Source organism: Uranotaenia lowii, chromosome 2 (genome assembly GCF_029784155.1).
Source record: "Uranotaenia lowii strain MFRU-FL chromosome 2, ASM2978415v1, whole genome shotgun sequence".
Taxonomy (NCBI): domain Eukaryota; kingdom Metazoa; phylum Arthropoda; class Insecta; order Diptera; family Culicidae; genus Uranotaenia; species Uranotaenia lowii.
The window spans coordinates 222,793,092-222,815,237 of NC_073692.1; the positions used below are offsets into that span (position 1 = coordinate 222,793,092).

Below are 22,146 nucleotides of genomic sequence, written 5' to 3' on the forward strand. Positions count from 1 at the left end.
TTTTTACTATTCAGTTACCAGTCTGGGCTGCAAAAGTCTGGGCTTGGAAGTACCGGTGACGACAAAGACGAATTCTACGCGCAGCTGGAGCGTGAATACGACCGTTGCCCAAAACATGATATCAAGATCGTCATCGGGGATTTCAATGCTCAGGTCGGCCAGGAGGAGGAATTCAAACCGACAATTGGAAGGTTCAGCGCGCACCAGCTGACCAACGAAAACGGCCTCAGACTTATTGATTTCGCCGCCTCCAAACGAATGGCCGCAAGCCGAAATGTGCCGGGATAAGGACGGGGGTATCCTGACGGACAATCGTGAGGTGATCAAAAGGTGGAAGCAGCACTTCGATGAACACCTGAACGGCGCACATGCAGGAGATCAAGACGGTGGGGGAAGGTACATCGCCGGCGTAGCCAACGACGAAGAGGAGCCACTCCCAACGATGAGTTAAGTTCAGGAAGCCATTCGCCAGCTGAATAGAAACAAGTCGGCTGGGAAGGATGGCATCGCAGCTGAACTCATCAAAATGGGCCCGGACAGGTTGGCCGATTGCCTACATCGGTTGATAATCCGAATCTGGGACATAGAACAGCTACCGGAGGAGTGGAAGGAGGGGGTAATATGCCCCATCTACAAGAAGGGCGACAAATTGGACTGTGAGAACTACCGAGCGATCACTGTCCTCAATGCCGCCTACAAAGTGTTGTCCCGAATCCTACTCCGCCGCCTAACGCCACAAGCAAACAGATTCGTGGGAAGTCATCAGGCCGGCTTCATGGAGGGTCAACGACGGACCAGATATTCACATTACGGCAAATCCTCTAAAAACGCCGGGAACACCAAGTCCCTACGCATCTGTTCATCGACTTCAAAGCCGCATACGTCACGATCGACCGTAACGAGCTATGGAAAATCATGGACGAGAACGGCTTTTCCGGGAAGCTGATCAGACTGATCAAGGCGACGATGGATGGAACGCAGTGCTGTGTGCGGATTTCGGGTGAATTGTTGAGTTCATTCGAATCGCGCAGGGGGCTTCGACAAGGTGATGGTCTATCCTGCATGATGTTCAACGTGGTGCAAGAAGGTGTTATTCGACGAGCGGTGGGCGAAATGCGGGGCACGATTTTCAACAGATCCAGTCAACTTATCTGCTTTGCCGATGACATTGATATAGTCGGCAGATCAACTGCAGCGGTGGAGGAGATCTACCGCAAACTGAAACGCGAAGCAGGAAGGATGGGGTTGATGATTAATACGTCCAAGACGAAGTATATGCTGGCCTGCGGATCCGAAACCGACCGAACCCGCTTGTCTAGTAATAACAAGGTCACGATCGACAGCGACGAGCTGGGGATAGTCGAAGACTTTGTCTATCTCGGCTCACTGGTGACCGTAGACAATGACACCAGCCGTGAGATCCGGAGGCGAATTATCAGCGGAAGTCGTGCCTACTATGGACTCCACAAGCAACTGCGGTCGAGAAGACTTAGCCCTCGCACGAAGTGTAACCTGTATATGACGCTTATTAGACCGGTTGTTCTCTACGGGCACGAGACATGGATATTACTCGAGGAGGACCTGCGTACACTCGGAGTATTCGAGCGACGAGTGTTAAGAACCATCTTTGGCGGCGTACAGGAGAATGGAGTGTGGAGGCGAAGGATGAACCACGAGCTCGCGTGACTCTACGGCGAACCCAGTATCCAGAAGGCGGTGAAGGCTGGCCGGATACGCTGGGCGGGACATGTTGCGAGAATGCCGGACGAGTGTCCTGCAAAACAGGTGTTCGCTACGAATCCGGTAGGAACAAGACGAGCGGGGGCGCAACGAGCGAGGTGGTTAGACCAAGTGGAGCGTGATCTGGCGAACGTAGGGTGCCCGAGAAATTGGAGAACGGTTGCTATGAACCGAGTGAATTTTAGGAATTATGCTCGTCAAGTTATGTCGTGAGACGGAATACTATGTAAATAAAAAATAATCTGGGCTGCAAACCAAAGATTCACCTTTCAAATCTCTTTTCGATGTGCTGGAACATGATTGTTGTGCATACCACGTTTGTAATTTTCAAAATTTTATCCACCAAACATTATTTTTTTATGTTTTCCGTTAGTAGATATTTTTTTGTAGTATTTTTCGCTCCTAAATGGATGCAACACACTTATGCCTTTTTTTTTAATAACATCTATTTTTTTACACTGTTTTAAACAGAAAATCTATAATTTTCCAATGATAAACTTGAATTTTCTCTATTTAGCAATGAATAAGCCCAGGCAAAATCCGGGAAGATTCGTACAATATCTGGGCAGAATTGGCTTATCTCGAACCCTTTATTTAAATTATGGGCAAGCCGGTAAACGTATGTCTAGAAAATTTAGAACAAACGATTGTCAAAGTATAAAACTATCTACAGTGAAAGATACCCGGATATACCAAAAATATTTTACTGAAACCATTAGTTTTTGATACAGCCTTTGAACAATCTTTGAACAGCCATAACTTTTTTGTTTTAAGTCCAATCGAGTTGCAGTCTTGAGGTGAAATGGTAATCTTTATTGAAATTTCAATAAAATCTACATAATCAAGCAATCGACTGGTAAAGAAAAAAAATGTATAATGAAAAACCAGTTTTTTATGCTTCTTTAGAACACTAGGGTAGAGTGGGGATACTTGATCCCTTTTTCTTATTTTTACCATATCTTTTTGGAAACATTCAGCAACTCGCACTCTTTTACATTTTCTGACAGCGTGTAACTTCTTAAATTAGAACGATACTTGAACCCGTAGATGAACTAGAAGCATTTTCGTGGGAGTAAAAAAATTGCGATATTTTTGAAGTTAGGGGAGACTTGATGCTTTATTCAGGAAGCCCTAATCCATGAAAAAATCAAACAAAACCCCAAGATAGAAAGTTAATTGACTGTTTTGGTGAAGTTTGTTCTCATTTCACAATCTATAATTGTCAGAAAAAAAATTCTATAGCTTATTCTCAACCCTTATGACATTGTATACTTACGGGCGCAATTTTTTAAAAACATGAGAAAATCAATTATTTAAGCCCTTTTCTTCAGATAATTGATGGATGAATATTAGCTATTGGATAAATATTGGTAATCTCGTAATCAGAAATGACCACGATCCATTGAGAAGAAGAAAATATACCGGGATCATTTGTACCCATATATTAGAGATCAATTGTACCAAACTTTTTCTGAAAAAAAGTTGAGAGTTTTCCATCGCTTTGAAAATATTGTATTTTGAAGTTCATTTTACACTCGAAAGATTGATGTATTGGAATAAATATTTTGTTATAATATTTCCATGTTAGGAACATTTTAAAATGATGAAAAAAGATCTTCCAGACACATTTTGTGAATTTTTTCTAACAAAGTTCAATAACTCAAAAACTTAATTTGTTAAATTTTTTTTATCTTCAACCATTGCTGTTTTGTTCCATTTGGCACATTTTTCTAGAACATTTGATCTTTGTGCGGCATTTCAGTTTGGAGATATAGCTAAGGAATCAAGTATCCCCAGGGATCAAGTATCCTCATTTCCCCTATGTCTTAGAATCCCTTTCACACTTGAGAATCAGTGCAACCCCTTCCTGTTGTCCGATTCCGCTCAAATTTGGCATATGGCCTTCTGATGACTCTCTGAAACCATTAAAGTCTTTTTTTGCAAGTATTTTGATTTTAAAGTAGGTATTTGTTAAGAAAAATTCGATAAATTAAATAAAAAATATCCTAAATTGTGATTTTTATCAAGAATTAAACCGTGAATAGCTCTTCACACGATGATACAAACAACGTGTTTTGTTCAGCAAAGTTTAAGTGCATCAAAATTCGCATCTTTTGATGGCATTGATATCAAAAATATTTTACGCCTGGTACACATTCTGGTCAGTTGAATACAAAATTTTTGGACCAACAAATTTTTTTCTTGGAAATAGCTTGCTTGTTTCACATTATGATACAAATTTGGTAATTTTTCATTTTTGACGTATTTAGTAGTATTTAACTGAAACAAAATTTAAAAAAATATAAAATATATAAATTTTATGAGAATTTTTGGACCCGAATTTATTTAAAATTAAATCTTTTGAAAGTGAACTTTTTTCAAAGATCGCGCATGCGGAACCTCTAAACATGATTTTTTTTAGTCGGGCTTCATACAAAAGTTTGTCCTGCATATCCTCATCTACCATTTGGAGGGTGAATCCCAAATCATAGTAATATTACTATGGTTTTTTTTTTCAAGAGTTCTCTTGAAAACCTATGAAAATCAATTTTCAAGTCTTTTTCTACCGTTTAAACATTTTTTTTTAAATATTGAAAATTAATAAGTGAGTGGTAAATGACTTTAAAGAACTGGTATTTTTCTTGCCATTGAAAACACCAATGAGTATTTTAAAAGGGGAGAGGAGGGTATCATGGGCCACTTTTTTTCTTTGGTTCATTACTTCTTTATTATAAAAGATAAAAAGTAGAAAAAAATAAATGGAAAGGTTTTTTACATTTTTGAGGTATCATAAGGCATTTTTGTTTTTTTTTTTTTGATTTTCCAAGTTCTAACTGTTTTAAAAAAAGTTTTTTTTTTGATTTCGAAAAACTGTGGGGAAACGTGAACCACCAAATCCAAATTTACTAGATAACGTGCAAAGCTTATGAGTTGATCATTTAGTTATTCTCAGATGAGGAAATATAAAAGAAAGTTGTGTATGATCGAATAGTTCTTAATTCCTGGCTCGCGAACGTTTCGGCAAAATTCCTTATATAGGATCTATGTTCGTCTCTATCACATTGTAAAAAATGAACAAAATATTTTTCACAACTCTTTATTAGGCATCAGAAAACTTTGCAGATAGGAAAAACTTATTTTAAGTTCTAAATGTGTATAAAACCATCAAAATATAGGTGGCCCAAGATACCCCACAAAAAGTGGCCCACGACCTCACAAGCTATGTTTTGTTGCGTTTGAGTGACTTATTGATGTTTCATCAAAAATTCCTTTTCCGACGTGAAAGAACATTATAAAACTACTATCATAAGCGTATGAGCATATTTTTGTTATGTACTCGAGGTCTTCCACGTGTTACCAACTAGAGTAACAATGGGTTTTGTTTATTAGAGATAGGCGATTAAGTATTAATAGTTTTTTTTAGTGTTGTAGATAATCCTCAATCCATCTCCAATACCCCTATACCTTCTTTGCTGCATGGGTTTTTTTGACAGTTGACATTATACAGTTGCTCAATAAAAATCGGTTACCGGCAACACTGGACAAAAGGGAAGTAAAGCCGAAAGAGTCATTGAAGTTTGGACCGTGAATCAAGTCGGTCACGGTCTAAGTAACGCTGAAATCCGGTCCACAAGGCTAAGCCTAAAAGCCACGTGGATTTCCGGAAAAGACTAGGACATCGCCAACGAGTTTCGCGGGAACCTATTCCGGACGAGAAGTGACGAAGGCCCTTTCTTCCACCCGACGCATCCGGTCGTTTCTTGCCGCCACCGGGTGGACCCATTCGGACCTGAATTGCCGTTCAGGGCCTAGCTCCTGCTCTTCCGGACCATACCCAAGTTCCGTTGGATCCTGTCGTCCCTTCCCAAACACCATCTGGAAGGTTAGGGTGTCATCCTCATCAACACCACGTGGCCGTACGCCACCAGGAAGGCTCCCAAGATACGCCGCCACCAATCCAGGTATGAGCCCCGTATGCTATAAGCGTCAGCCCCGTCAAAATACCATGCTGTAAAACCCCAAACCTTTCCACTTAAACTATGTATTCCCAATAAATTGTAAAATGTAAATGTCCTATTGTCCAACGCCTATCCGAAACCCCCTTGTTTGATTGTTCAGCCCAAGTTCTCTCGTTGGCAACCCTAACCGTCGGTCGTAAGTCTACCCTGGTAAGTGTGATTGTGCCGATCCTGAAGCTAAGAGTCGACCGAGCTAGCCGGCTGTTACACACGGATGCAATTTCGTGGGTGTTTGTTTAATTATGTAAGTACGTTTTTCTAGGCTAGTTGAATAAAAGAAACATATGTTACGTACATAAGTCAACAACATATAGAAAAACATGCTTACTCCAAGCGACGACGAAGACAGTTGGATTGAGATTTTTATCTCAACACACAGCTGAGATATTTAGAGGCCCACGTTACCCCACTTTCCCCTGATTCAATATTTTGAAAATACATTTTTACTTACAGTTGAAATTTATAAAAACAAACCATATTTTCTCTCATTTAAAACTCAACTTATAGGTTTTTAAGCGTAGAAAAAGTATTGAGATATTTTTTTCTTTAAGACTTAGATATTGAAGAATATCTGGAAATATTTCTTGTTGATCAAAGTTACAACCCTAGTTATCAATTTTACCCCGTTTCGCGGTAGTTTATATAGTTTATATTTTTCTAATCAATAACTTTGATTTCGAGCGAGGATTAAATGGCCATTTCTATTAACCCCCGTTTGCAAATGTATGCTTCAAAACAATTTTAATGCATATCAACTTCAACGGTTCACTTTCTACTCTTCAATTTGAGTTGATAGATCTATTGAACTTTCCATAAAACCCCGCGTGATAATTTGCGTCTCAATCGGATGAAATATTCGGCTCTTATTAAACACACACATGGATTATTTGATTTGAACGACTTCTTTTTGGTATTCAACCTTTAATTTGAGTACATGGATTGATAAGTCGTTACATTATACTCTTGGGTAATTTTTTTTACATTTTTGAAATATAATAAGTGGTTAATCAGTTTTAAGAACTGGTATTTAAAGATATTGTAAGCCAAATTAAGGAAAGATTTGTATCGTAAAGCATTCATACACGGATAAATTTAAAAAAAATTGAAATTTTATCCTGTTCTCTAGGAACTAAAGTAATAAATTTGAAGGTTTTTTTTCTGAAATTAATCGAAAATTTGAGCTGTTTATGGTACTGAAATAGGATGTAAAATAATTTTGATTTTTTATGAATTTAATCTAGTGCAGTTAAACATGTTTGAAATGCACTTTTTAAATGTCTGCATTAATGTGAAAGCAATTTGAACTTTTTACGTAAATTTTTGGAAAAAAAATTCAATGTATATCTGCCGGCATGCAGAGCTAGTGCCTATACATTACAAAAGTTTGCCTCAAGAACGATAAAAAATTCAAGTATGCGATTTCTCCTTTACTTATATGCCTGTTCCCGACACTTCCTAATAACTCTAAGCTCTACTCTGAATATGCTAAACAGAATAAATTATAGAGAAGAAGGAATTTTCGTAGGAAAAATAAACAAAAAGTAGGTTAGCTTTAAAAAAAGAGAGACCAAAAGCAGGACACCTGATAACGTACCAATTTGAAAAAAATATAAGTGATTTAAAGACTTCACATTAGTCTCATAACGTCAAACGGGGCATCATGCAAAAGCGGTGTTAGATGCAACATGTATATAACACCACACTGAATCAATTTTTAATTTAATGAATTGTAATAAAGTTATCTTTTAATGATAACAAAATGATGATGACATAATTTTTCGCATTTTTCAAAGTTTTTTATTTTTATATAAAACTAGCTGACCCGGTGTGCTTTGCTACACCTTTCAAAATCAAATTATATTTTCAGAAATTATTCAAATTTTTATTGTTTTATTGGCATTACTTCAAATCAAATTATAACATAATTTATGAGCAACCGCTATAAAATGAGAGCTGCAGCTGGAGTTCCGAATTTCAACACAAAGATAACTTAAACGAATTTTCAAAATCTCGCTCTATAAATTTGTGTTAAAGATCTGATAATTTGAAGCTGTCTAGACGGTATCAAATTAATCGCAAACCATCTAACTTATAAAATATGGTTGTTTTTTCTTGATATGTTGTGGATTTATGCTGAAAAACTGATAAGAGAGCCCCTCCCCTGTCCTTACCTTCACCCCCTGCTGAATGCAGGTCGTGATTTTTAATTATCATACCTAAACAAACAAACCGTTCCCAAAAATCCTCTTAAATCAAGTATAGTTTCATTGGTTGATAAGTTTTTAAGCTTTACAACAAAAATTTATATAGACCCTCCTCCTTTCTTCCCCTCTCTACACTGCACAGTGGTGCAGAACATCAATCTAGCTGTACGAAATTAATAGCGCCCAGGGATGAAGAGATAGACATTTGATGTCTTCAGCAACATTGTTCAGTTTTTCAAGGAGCATATTCTAGTGTCAAAATTTTTGCCGAGGGGTCCACCGATAGCGAGATAAAAATGCTAACTTTTTTGTTTTTCAAATTAGGGCTTTGATGTCTTCGACAAAGTTGTTTGTCTGATCAAAATACATAAGTTTGTTGAATATGTCAAAGTCCTATCACATTACCCTCAGGAGTTACAGTCAAAGTAAAAAAATCTCTTGAAAAAACAGTTTTTTGAACCTGACACGTTGTAGATTGGATAAAATGGTTCGCTGTCTTTGAAACAAAGTAGTAACAAGCCACGATCTACAATTGTCTCATACATTATGATGGGCTTAGAAGTTGCTGAAGCTCTATAGAAAGCATTTACTGTATTTTATTGGCAATATTGGAAGGCTCGTCCATCGAAAAGTGCACATTTTCGCAACACCCCCTTTATTGTGATTATTTTTTATGATAAGCGGAATAATTTCCATTTGAAATTAGCGCGGAAATCGGTGGAACTAGAAGAGATTTGAATGATTGAAAATACACATTTTATGTAAAAATTACCTATTTTACTTATAGAAAAAACGTTAAAACATTTAATTTATTTATAAAGTGTTGCAGTTTTCTTTTATACATTTTGGTTTATTAAAAGACATTTAAATTCGATTTTTCAAATCATTTAAACCTCAAAAAAATGAATGGAACTTATCTGTTAAATTTGGTAGAACACTAAATTAGTATTTGAATAATAGAATTTTGCCATTACAATATAACTGCTTCAACTGGTTCCAAGTAACTGTATCCAAGTAACCAATCTTACAAGCAATTCGCTTTTGTCTTTTCGTTGAGTCATAAGTTTTTATCAAATTTAAATGCCTTTTGATAAAACAAAATATATAAAAGAAAACTGCAACATTTTATAAATAAATTAAATGTTTTAACGTTTTTTCTATAAGTAAAATAGGTAATTTTTACATAAAATGTGTATTTTCAATCATTAAAATCTCTACTAGTTCCACCGATTTCCGCGCTAATTTTAAATGGAAATGGTTCCGCTTATCATAAAAAATAATCACAAAAAAGGGGGTGTTGCGAAAATGTGCACTTTTCGATGAACGAGCCTTCCAAAATTGCCAATAAAATACAGTAAATGCTTTCTATAGGGCTTCAGTAGCTTCTAAGCTCATCATAATGTATGAGACAATTGTAGATCGTGCCTTGTTACAACTTTGTTTCAAAGACAGCGAACTATTTTATCCAATCTACAACGTGTCAGGTTCAAAAAACTGTTTTTTCAAGAGATTTTTTTTACTTTGACTGTAACTCCTGAGGGTAATGTGATAGGACTTTGACATATTCAACAAACTTATCTATTTTGATCAGACAAACAACTTTGTCGAAAACATCAAAGCCCTAATTTAAAAAACAAAAAAGTTAGCATTTTTATCTCGCTATCGGTGGACCCCTCGGCAAAAATTTTGACACTAGAATATGCTCCTTGAAAAACTGAATAATGTTGCTGAAGACATCAAATGTCTATCTCTTCATCCCTGGGCGCTATTAATTTCGTACAGCTAGAATGATGTTCTGCACCACTGTGCACTGTAAAGCGTAAGGATCTATAACAATCGTAGAAACATATCTCGTAACCAAGTACCTTTCCATGCCATATTCGTTTCCATTTGTTGGCTTCGTTAGCATAAATTGAGAACATATGCTAACACAATTGTATTGGGCTCACCTCCCTTCTCCTGTGTACCTACTCACTGAAAGGAGGATGGTGTGTCAGATAATCATAGAATCATACCAAAATGATTTTTCATGTTAAGTTTTGTTCATTTCTCGGATTTAAAAAAAAAAGAGTTAAATGTAAGCCCCTCTTCCCTTCCTATATTCCCAATTCTATCATCTTACTGCAAGAAAGGAATTGTTTCACACAGAAAAAGTATTTTCTGTACTCAAAAACTTTTTGATTCCAAATTTGGTTTCATTTGCTCGATAAATTCTCGAGTCATGCAAAAAAAAAATTACATGGAAGCTCCCCCTTCCCTTTTAATATCTTTCCGCTGAAAAAAAGGTGGGGCTTCAATTTATGACAGAAACATTTCTCGAATCCAAATACCCTCATATGCCAAATATGGTAAAATTTGCTCGATCAACTCTCCAAATATACTGAAAATTGTAAGGGAGACCTTTCCTCCCCCTTTTCATCCACCTCTTTGAAGGTAGGGGGATTTGAGGTGAGGGATACCAAATATTCATAGAAGCACATCTCGTACCCAAATACGGTTCCATACCAAATTTGGTTCCATTTGCTGTTGTAGTTTTTTAGTTATGATGTAAAAATTGTATGAAACTCCCCTCCCTCTTTCCTTTCTCCCCACTGGAAAGAAGAAGGGTTCTCAAACAATCATTAGAACATGTCACGTTTCCAAATACCCGCCCATGCCAAATTTGGTTCCATTTGCTTAATTAGTTTTTGAGTTGTGTAAAAAATTATGAAAGAGGCCCCTCCCTTGTTTATTTCTCCCTACTGGAAAGAGGGATGGGTCTCAAATAATCATAGAAATATTTTTCATATCCAAATACCCTCCCATGCCCATTTTGGTTCCATTTGCTTTATTAGTTTTTGATTTATGAAAAAAATATGAAAGAGGCCCCCTCCCCCTTTCTACAAAAAAGGGGGAGGGGTCTCAAATAATCATTGAAATATTTTTCGTATCCCAATACCTTCCCGTGCCAAATTTGGTTCCAATATCTTGATTAGTTTTCGAGTTATATGAAAAATTGTAAGGTAGCCCCGATCCCCCCTTCCTATCACCCCACTGAGAGGAGGGAGGGGTAGCTAATATTCATAGGAATATTCTTCGTACTCAAATACCACCCCATGCCAATTTTGATACCATTTGCTTGATGGGTACTCCAGTTATGCAAAAAATTGTCTTTTGTTTGGGAGGCCCCTCCCTCTCTTATTGAGAGAAGGAGGGGTCTCAAACCATAATAGGAACCTTCCCTGGCCTCTAATACCTCCACCGCCAAGTTTCACGCAAATCGGTTCAGTAGTTTTCGAGTCTATAGGGAACAGACAGACAGACAGACAGACAGAAATTCATTTTTATATATATAGATTTGAAAAATCAAATTTTAATATTTTCCGATGCCGAAAAAAACTTTACCCAGTATGACGGACTACCAACAAACTTTTACTGGTTTCCTGATGCTATACCAACACTGTTGGTGTAAACATATTTTTCGAATAATCACTACATTTTTTTAATAAAATTTTTTATAATTCAGTTAGGTGTCTGGGGTAAAATGCAACAAAATGCCAATCAAAGAAACACCTTGTAATTCTCGATTCCATGTGCTGGAATATGAATATATTTTGCATCACGCGTTTGTAAACATTGAAATTTCATTCATCCAAACATTTATTTTTATGATTTCAGCGTTTAGAATTTTTCGTAGTATTATTTAACCCCTAAATGTATGCAGCATCCTTATTTTCAGAAAAATGTGAAAATTAGATTTTACAGACTAAAAAATTTACTGCAATTGTAGTTTTCATGTAACTAAAGAAACCAATAATTATATAATAAATATAACTTTTCCCTGTATTAAAAAAAATCTAAATCACTCATTAATGATGACTAAAAATGACTGTAGAGAAACAGAGGAGAGACATTTCATTTTTAAAGCAAAGCATCTTTATTAAAGTCAAAAGTATTCAGTATCAATCTTTGAAAATAAATTCTTTGGGTAAAAACATGTCTATTGGTTTTTAAGAAAAAGTCTTTTAAATTTCGGTATTTTTTTTGCTAATTATGAATTCCAAATTGCGGCTTTGTTAGAAGGGAAAAATAACCCATCTTATTTATAACAATAATATACAGTCTCCCCACAATCATTAGTCACTTAACGTTTCATTTCACCACAAAATGTTCGTTCATTCGGGTGTTAGTGGACCAAACATCAAGCTTTGCATGAATTTCAGTCATTAAACATTCCCTCTTTGATTTCAAACATGATTTTGTTTCCAATTTTGTTGAAAAATAAAATAATTTACCGAAACAATCAACGTTTTTCAAAACCACAATAATGGGTCAAAATTGAAGCTTGTAACAATTATTAGTCATATTGCCCACAATTATTAGTCACATAGAAGTCCATGGCAACACCCGAATATCAACATGAAAATCAACAAGTTTCTGGCAAACATTCAGGGGCATTCTTTGCTAGTATACGTTCAAGGGGCAATTGGGTTGAGCTAGCAACCAAGAAATGTTTTGTTTTACTTGTGAAAAAGTGACCCATGATTGTGTGGAATTTGGTGGATTCTGTAACAATTATGGGTCACTTTTATTTTGCTAAATATTATTGAATTTTCGCATATCATTCGCTCAGTTTTATTTGGAAAATGTAAGCTCTTCTTTTGTGCTTATATGGGACCAATGCATTTGGTTGGAATCTTTGGAATTCCCGCATAAAGGGCTTAACGGTTTAAGATGTCTATCTTATAACATTGGAATTTTATGCGATAGTTCCACAGCTTATAGGTCACCTTTGATAAAAAGTATTCAAACAGCAATTTTACTGTTATAAAACGCACAAGTAATATTTTTGAAGCATTTTGATGATATTGTCGATTAACTAAAAATAATATTATGATATAATTTCTTTTGGTTTAGTAGATATCAGCAGTTCTAATGATCGGTGACTAATAATTGTGTGTGACCCATGATTGTGGGTGGACATAACAATTCGAATTAATAATTTAGATAATAATTTATTTGAGACCTAGTAGATCAACCCAGGTAATTCGTGTGTACGATCACCCAATAAGATCAACAAATTATTCCAGAAGGTTGCACAAGATTCCATAGATTTGGATTGATTGACAGAAGAATTTGTTTTAACAAGTTGTCGAAAAACATGTTGAATGAAACGAGCTTCGAACAATCAGTTCATATTCGTTTAAATTATTATCATTCAGGAAAAACTGTGATCCAGTTTAACATTCGTTGAGATTCGATGTCTACCTTAAAAAAATCAAGCATCCTAAGGAATTAAGAAAATTTGAACATTTGCTTGAAAAATAAATTCTTTTTTTCATAATTAAATTTTAAAATGAAAATCTTTATTTGGATTTAATTCGACAATATTGGTCATGTTTGAATATATCATAGTCAAGGCATTTTTAATCTTATTAAAAAATTTCTTGACCTTTTTTCCTCAATCGAGATGCACTTCGTGGCTTTTTGAATTCATTAGCTGCCAAAAAATATGGGTAGACTTTCGATACTGATTTATTATTTGAAGCCGGAAATGATCTACAAATCTACATTTATGGAGAAAGTAAGGTAAACATTCAAAGGAAAAGGAGGATGATAATAAAACACGTTGTAGTGCGTTTTTTTTTGGTAATCGTTGGTGGCTGAAGCAATTGGACAATACACTTTCGTATGCTAACCGACTCAAATAATGCACGAGGTAAGACTGGCAAACCGAGATAAGATCTTGCAGTGAGTTCGATTCTTATTTTTTTTTTTGAATGAATTATCCAATAAGATGAAAATCACTTAAAAAGTATTTCTTGCTTGGCTTGTTTTTCTGGTTTCTCATTTTGCTTGGGAGCTCGAATCTTTAAGTCAGTAGTGCTTTTTCAATCATCTTTGGCACAGTACACTTTTCAGTGCATTTTTGGAACAGGTATTGGGTTTTTGAATCCTCTTCTTTTATGGATGTGGGTGTAACAATCAATATGATTTTAGTAAAATGAACGAAATAGACCATGGCCCAGCCATCTACCCAGAAAACCATTTGGTGGGTATTCTGAATTTGCAATACAAATAAACGTGCAAATAAAAGTGTAAACATATCGTTTATAATGCAGCAAAACCAGTATATATGTACGTATCATTTTGGAGGCCATATAGGTACATTAGCACACATATTATTGATTTGGATTGTTTTGCCGTAATAAAATCATGCAATGTATTTAAATACGGTAAAGAATATGCATGAGCCGCACATTGTAGGTGCAGATATACGAAAATGAGTTTAAAGAAGATTCTATACGATATAATCTGTAAAATAAAATACGACTTCTGGTTGTCTAGGTATCTAAAAAGTACGACATGTCGGGTAAAAGTAGGATGGTAGGACGGATGGTAAAAAGTAGGAGATATCATAGTAAAGTAGGGCATCTGGTAAGCCCAAACCCAGACCCAATGATAATTTAAGATTCGGGTTCTAACTTTAGAAAAATGTGAAGCCTTTTGTATGTTCGACTGTCAAGTTCAGCTTTCAAAAAGTTTGATTAAGTTTGAACCGATCAACTTGCTTTTATAGTTGCCAAATTAATTCAAAAGTAATTAAGCATTTTTTTCAATACTTGAAGGCTACCCTCTACGCCCTAAGCTGCGGCTCCAATTCTGTATAGTTTTTTATAATACTTCACAATTTTTTTCTAAAAATTCAAGATTAACCTTCTAAAACCCAACCCTGCCTTTATTTGTTTATTAAGTAATCATTGTAGACTACAACACATAAGACGGGGTAACATTTGGCATCAAACCAAAGCCAATCATCATATTCTAATTTTGTTTTTCCTTCTCTTTTTCTTCTTCTTCTCTTTCCTACGAAAATATAAGATTTTCTACCACACCGGTCAATAGTTCGTGCGTGATTTTTAAAATTGAAACCTTGTTAAAACTGTCATTTTTTTTGTATCCATGCTATGAAATGATTTATCTGATACCCTAAACTAAAATTTCTGCATTTTTGCCAAATTATCTGAAAAAATTTAAATACATTTCAAAAGAAGCGCACAAACGGTGCCATAATAATAAATTTTCTCGAAATGTAGAAATTATAAGCATTATTTTATTTTCCATGGAAGTTACCGGAGGAAACAAAAATAAATACAGAGAACAGGTTTTGTTTTATCCAGCTCAGTGAAAAGTATGTTTTCCAAGCCAGTTTGAGTTAATGAGTGTTCGTTCATGCATAAAATTTCCACAGAAAATATATTTCAATATCCTTTTTCGAGACCTACAAAAAATTTATAAAAATTATGCAACATTATATGCAACTGCAAGCTTTTTTCACTTTTCCTCCGATATCAAAGTGGCTCAATATTATCAGTTCTCCGAATTTAATAAACATCAGCGCAATTCCAGTTCATCAGCCTGGTACTAAGTCGGTATAAGCACCAAATCATCCCATTGGTTGAAATTTCCTCCGATGAATGGTATCACTAATTTGGAACTGAAAAACTCTAATTAAAACTTACCATTGAGAACGTGCACCATGACGCTGCTGGCCTCGGCCGATGTCGGCATGCAGGTGTAGTTGCCGGAATCCGACAGTTTGGCGTCCAGTATTTTCAGTCTAATGAGGACAGTAGAGCGGGGGGAAGAAAAAGAAGGATGAAAAAACACAAATTTATGAATGGCTAGCAAACGACGACGACACAGGGGGGCAGTTGTGGAAATCGGATTAACTTTTAGCAGCCCCAAATGCTGCTAAAACTTGCTTCGTGGATTTTAAACTTAAAAGGATTAAAATAACATACATTCAAATCCACATAGCAAGTTGTCCTGTTGCCGGTAAATTTAATTGGCCAAATTTGGAGAATGCACTTTGCAGCAATGGCTAATGACGTTATAAATTAGTTGCAAAACTCGAGGATAACAGATTGTACAAAATACCGAACATCAACGGCCAGCTAATGAGCTTGTGTCAGTACTTTTGATAAGCTTACCTCGAGGTGAGCGCTTCCGTCCACTTCAGCTCGACCGATATCCGGGGAGGATAGACAATCGACGACTCGTTTGGGTGGGACTCTGTGGGTTTGATGATATTGGATCCTGTGTAGAATGAAAGGGGAATTTCTTAGAATGAACGAATGATCCCTAATCCATGCAATTAAGTCAAACTTGCCTCGATACCAGTAGATGGTACCCAAATCGTGAGGACCCTGCGTTATGATACAGGTAAGCGTCACCGCACTACCGATTTTTACGTATATGTCTGTTGGTCCGAGGATGAGAGCTTTTGCCTCTGAAAAATTGAAAAAAAATTAATTGATTTTTTTTATAAAAAAAAATAGTGTGGGTTTATAACAAAAAGAATTTAGATAGATGATTTATTCATATTTTCAGTATTTAAAAATAAGGTTAAAATGTTATCAGATTAACAGTAGCTGATTTTAAATAAATAAAGTCCCGAAAAAAGATTTTTTTTAAATGCATATAACTTCTGATAGGTTTCTGCGTTTATTTTATAATTTATGAAATTTCCTAGAATTAATTCATCCATAAAGCTATAAATATTTGGGGGTCCAAAGGAACTTTTGGCTGCTATCCCGGAACTTCCAGTAAAAAAAAACCTTCTTCAAAAACTACACCCAATTTTGGCTTTGCATCGCTTTAATAATAAACTGACTATTACGGTATTTTGTAATCGTGATTTTTTCAACATTTTGACTCAAATTATCTACTTTTTTATATACTTAGAGATTCATTAGAATCTCTTTTTTATTGATATTCTTTTTTTGTAGTGTTTCGAAAATTTGAAGCACCGTTTTTCGAATTTACTGAATGCTTAGATTCCAATCAGTTTGATCAACCTTTTCAGCAGGTTGGTGTACAGATCTCGCACCCTTCACGTAGCAACAAACGATACAATGAAACCAAAACATCTAGGCAAGATATAAATCCATAAAAAAATAATGATGATGAAATGATTCAAAATCAGCTTTAAGTTTTCACGTTTGATTATAAGTTTATAAGCTGTCTTAGATCGATTTTACCCAAACTAACCAATTTCAAAATTTCCACACGCCTTATCACCAAAACTAAAGTGATATACAAAACCTGACAAATGTTTTGAATTCAGGTCACCAAAGTTTTCAAAAATAACTCATTAAAACATAGGCACCAAAAATGCTGTTCCCCTGTGTAATTTTTAGTACAAAGAAGTAAGTAGCATAAAAATACAATATGATAATAATGTTTGGATTGAATCACTCAATATAAAGCCGCAGTGGCTCTTTAACCAAAAATATGATGATTTCAATTCAAGACACTAGCAAAATAGCGTTTCAAAAATATTTTGTAATAAACTAGTTTTAAAAAGCTTGGAAAAAAATTTGTATATTTTCCGATTTTTGGAATTTTCATACCGAATACCGTTTTTTTCGGGCTAGAAAATACCGATTTTATGTGGCATCACTGCACGGGAGTAACAAAATCTTTAACTCTCTTCTTGACGGCCACTGTGGCTTTAAACTTCTTGGTTAAAGAACCACTGCGGCTTTAATGTGTAATTCAATCCAAAAATTATTATCATATTGTATTTTTATGCTACTTACTTCTTTATACTATAAATTACACAGGGGAACAGCATTCTTGGTGCTTGTGTTTTAATGAGTGATTTTGGAAGGCTTTGGCGCACTGAATTCAAAACATTTGTCTGGTTTTGTATACCACCTTTAGTTTTGGTGAAAAGGCGTGTGGAAATGTTAAAATTGGTTTTGGGTAAATTTGACCTTTGATAACTCATAAACTGATAAACAAACATGAAATTTAAAAGCTGATTTTGAATCAATCATTATCAGTATTTTTTTATGGATTTAATCTAGCCTAGATGTTTTGGTATTTTGGAATTCTACAATTTCAGAAGTTTGGATAGTTTAGATTAACGCTATTTCTGACCTCTTTCAAGAAAGTTATTGAGTATTGGATATTATATGTTTTAACACATTTAACAGCTTTGTTGAAGACTGCGAAACGATTAGACTTATGATTTTGAAGAATAAAAAATTCATGTTTTAAATTTCTATAGAATGTCTTAAAAATTGCCGGTTTTGAAGATTTATTATCAAAATAAAAAGAAAACTTCAATAACTTTTTTTGAAGTCAAAATTGCTCGGGATTTTCAGCAATGTTGATTATTGAGTGAGTACCCCTCTTTTAATATATTTGTAATGTTTTATTGCTTTTCCAAAAACAAGTGCCCAAGTTTATTAAATGAATTTCATCTCCAAAACAAAAAAAACTGCATGAATATTTGTAATCAGTTCTAAAAAATAAGTTTTCATTTTCTTTGCACCTCGGACAGTTTTTAAATCAGTTAACTTGTGCTATTTATCACGAGTATTCACTTATCCCGGTTCCTCAGTTTTATATATAAAACTCAAATATGATCTTTTAACGTCTTAAACTTTACTATAATCTCTTATCCACCATGTTTAAGGTTGCCAGAATTTTTTTAGCACGTATCCGGGCCGGACAAATCCGAGCTATTTCAACGAAACACCTGGCAAATCCAGTCATTTGAATTCAAAGCTATCGACCAAAATCCGGGCAATATCCAGCAAAATTGGTCAGAACTCAGGAATTACTTAACAAAAATCAAGTAAAAAAAAACATTAAAAAAATAAATTTTCTATCAAAGTTTATCAGCATCGTAGCAGCAGCAATCGTATTTAAGGCTTCCATAAAACCTTTCATAGTTATTTTTGAAGAAATGACTTAAAATATTTCGTTTTGGACGCATAAAAAATATCCAATACAATACAATAAGCTATTTTTTGTTTGATTTGGCAAATAAGGTGAATTAATCCGAACAAAATCCGGGCTGTTTTGTAATGAAATCTTTCCTAAATTTTATACTTAATAACCGGGCAAGCCCGGTTAAAATCAGGTGAACTGGCAAGCTTTACCATGTTATTCGATGACTAGGATTCGATTTCAAAACAGTTGGCATAGAAGACAAGAATGCAAGCGACAACGCTGAGACTTGCTGGCTTATAAGACACTAGGAAAAAACAAAATAAAAAACGATAGTTTTAGATATGTTTTGAAGAAAAATCTTTCTAAACGAATTTTTAAAAAATTGGAACGAAATCCAATTCTTGGTCAAAAATTTCGTCAAAAATCGGTATAAATACCGGAAAATCGGTTGTGATGCATCCCTGCACTCGCGGCTACGTGATTTTTAAAGATTTGAGAGAAATCACGATGACAATATCCCGTAAACGCACCACGAGGAGGAGTTCGAAAAATGACAAAAATGATTAAGGAATTAAGAAAATCGGTTTATTGTCAATTGAAATACAGCGATGCTAAGCCAAAATTCCTGTGTCTTTAAGGGTGTCCACGATGAAATTGCCACACTGTGAAATTGCTTTAACTTTCAAACCGTTGGGTAGAATTTGATGAGAATTTGGGTGAATTTAGTTCATAGCGCATTGTTCACATCCTGCAAGTTTTAAAGTCTTGTGATCAAAACTCGCGGAAATGGAGTCGAAAGATCAGCTCGTGCGTGATAAAATCTTGCGCATTCTTTACGAGAACAAGGATTTCCCGCATTGTTCCATCGCTAAAACGTTGGGAATCGCGAATTCCACGGTGTCGCTAGTGATTAAGCGATTCGAGGAACGGTTGACCACCGATCGCACTATGGGGTTTGAGGCGGCAAAAAGTCAAAAACTGAACTCATCAGATCGCTTTTACTAGTTAATAACTTAATATTTGACCAAGATATAATCAGTTTTTCAACTCATTATCTTGGATACTGAACGCACCACAGACATCAGACTTTGATTTGATTTGATTCTTTGTCAAATTTATTTTTATAAATCGTGCAACTTAAATGTCTTATAAGTGTTTATTGAATGTAGCTTTCGGGCAGTAAACCACTTAAGCTTCCTACTTATCCCCACTTTTTTCTATCAGCTTGATTCTGAAGTCCTCCAAACGGACCATTTCTCCAAAATTGTATACAAAGAATCGGAAGATTTTTCTACAAAAAAACGTTCTGAAATTTGAAGATGATCTGTTGAAATGACATCTATTTTGTTCAAATGAACTAAATTTTATGCAATGGCTTTAAATACCGTTGCAGTTCTCTCCCACATATGTGAAAATTCAACATAGATCCTCTTGAATTTTATTTATGAATGACATCTTTCAGGGGCGGGCTGCTGCAAATCGGATTGCATTTGAACTAGAAGTTCTCACAATGAGCTTTCGTAAAAAAATATCAGCTCCATAGATCATATGATGGCTGAGAATTTAGAAGGCTTTCGAGATGTGCAACCATTCGAAAAAATCGGACAACATAAGGCACGACTTCAAATTTTCCAGTACAACTATTGGGTACAGACAACCTGTTTTTAATGATTTTTTTTAAATTTTGTTGTCATGTAGTGCGAACACTTAATCTTTTGGATCTTGTTGTCTAATCCTGTATGAGTACAATAAAAATCGAGCATATTCGGTTGATATGACTAAAATACTGCTTTAAAACTAAAAAGTTATGTGCTTAACAGTGCAGAGATTGGCAAATCATCTCACGTCAATTTTATGTCCAATTAATCTTAACATTATTGATGCATAAGCTGTTTGGTTATCTGTGGATTTTTTAAGCAATTGAAGTGGAAAAGAATTACATGTTACCCCAGTTGACGGTACGTTTCATCATCTGAATGTTAAATATAGTTGAATTGTAATAAATCACGATTATAAATTTGATATATTGTGTAAATATCAATTCTGTATAAAGCCGTCCCCACTTACCCCAGTAGGGGTTGAAGCTAAATTTAAGTTTAAAAAAATACATTATTTTCATCATTTCAAATAGACGATTCAAACTTATTATTTTAAATGTAAAGATTGTTTTAATGTACAGTTCGTCATCCTGAGATAGCCAGTTCCTTAAAAACCGCCATCAAATATGATGCTCACCAACTTAACATCGTAGTTTAAAAAAAAAGCAAGTTGCGAGAAATCGCTGGAAACATCCGTTATTGTTAAAATCGTTTCATTTTTACAGTTATTGTATACATTTTAAGTTTGTGCAACATTCTGAATTAAAAGTTTGTTTTATCCAGGCTATTGCGGATAGGAAATGATACACTACTTTTCTGTGGGACGTCCGAAACTTAAAGAGAAATTTTATTTCGTACATATTCACAATCCATTTCAACTTTTCCCGCGAATTAAAACAATATAAAATAAAGACATAAAAACAAAAAAACTTGGCATCATTCAAGCGTTGGTTGAAGGGTTCAGCTGGACACTATACCTTTAGGCGTTTAAGTGGCGCCGCATCAGGGTGACCAATAGCGATGAGATCGATCAAAGTTTGATAATAAAATGCACAATATTGTTCCGATAGCCTTCGTCCATATTCACCTTGGTGTACCTTATATTAATTCTTTATTTGTCTAACAATGGTGTGGTCCAAGGTTTTGAAATAGTTAAGGGGGGGGAGGGGGAGGGGGGGTATAGTCTAACACTTTCAAAAAATCGATTTATTTATTTTTTATTTTTTTATTGTAAAACATTCCAAGAATGTTGTGTCAAATTTTCAAGTCAATTGAAGCAAAACCTCCTGTAATTGAAGCAAAGCCTTTATCGCCTCCTATCTAATACTGCAAGTAAGCAAGAGCCGAAACTTCAAACGCGTTTTTCTTGAAAGCACATTTTTAAACTCCGTGGACATCGTCATTTGAAAACTACTTATTCGATTCTTTTCAAATTTGGAACATATTTTCTACATATAAAATACCAGACCCAACGGTTTTCTTTTTTTTTTACTTTGGGGAGATTTCACAGATAAAAAACGGCGGATTTTTTCGTGAAAAATCGTAGTTTTTACTTCAAACAGCCACAAAAATTTCATAAAAATTTTTTCAAGTTAAATAAAAACGTTGGGGTCCAGAAAAACATTTATTAAAAATATTTTGCTCTGATTTTTTGACTTCAGATGATTCTGTGCTGAGATACAGTTTCCACCGCAAATCCTGTTTTCTAAAAGGCATCCTCGAAAGTGCTCCGTCACCGGCTAATTTTTCAATATTTTTCAACGAAAAAATAACTATATGTTCTTTTAACAATGCTTTGTATAATGCAAAAATTTGAATACATTTGTTTGAACGATAGCTCTAGAAAAAAATAGTGAA

The 22,146-nt window shown here is 35.0% G+C and overlaps 1 protein-coding gene across 1 annotated transcript in view; it reads right to left on the reverse strand.

Annotated features, from left to right (window-relative positions):
• The window catches only part of LOC129744720 (zwei Ig domain protein zig-8-like), a 237,683-nt gene that overhangs the window by 14,523 nt on the left and 201,014 nt on the right, over positions 1–22,146 (reverse strand). Inside the window, exons 6-8 of the mRNA XM_055737402.1 lie at positions 16,116–16,235; positions 15,937–16,042; positions 15,466–15,563 (exon numbers count right to left, since the gene is read on the reverse strand). Coding sequence (XP_055593377.1) covers positions 15,466–15,563; positions 15,937–16,042; positions 16,116–16,235 — 324 coding nt within the window. The remainder of the gene's footprint in view (positions 1–15,465; positions 15,564–15,936; positions 16,043–16,115; positions 16,236–22,146) is intronic.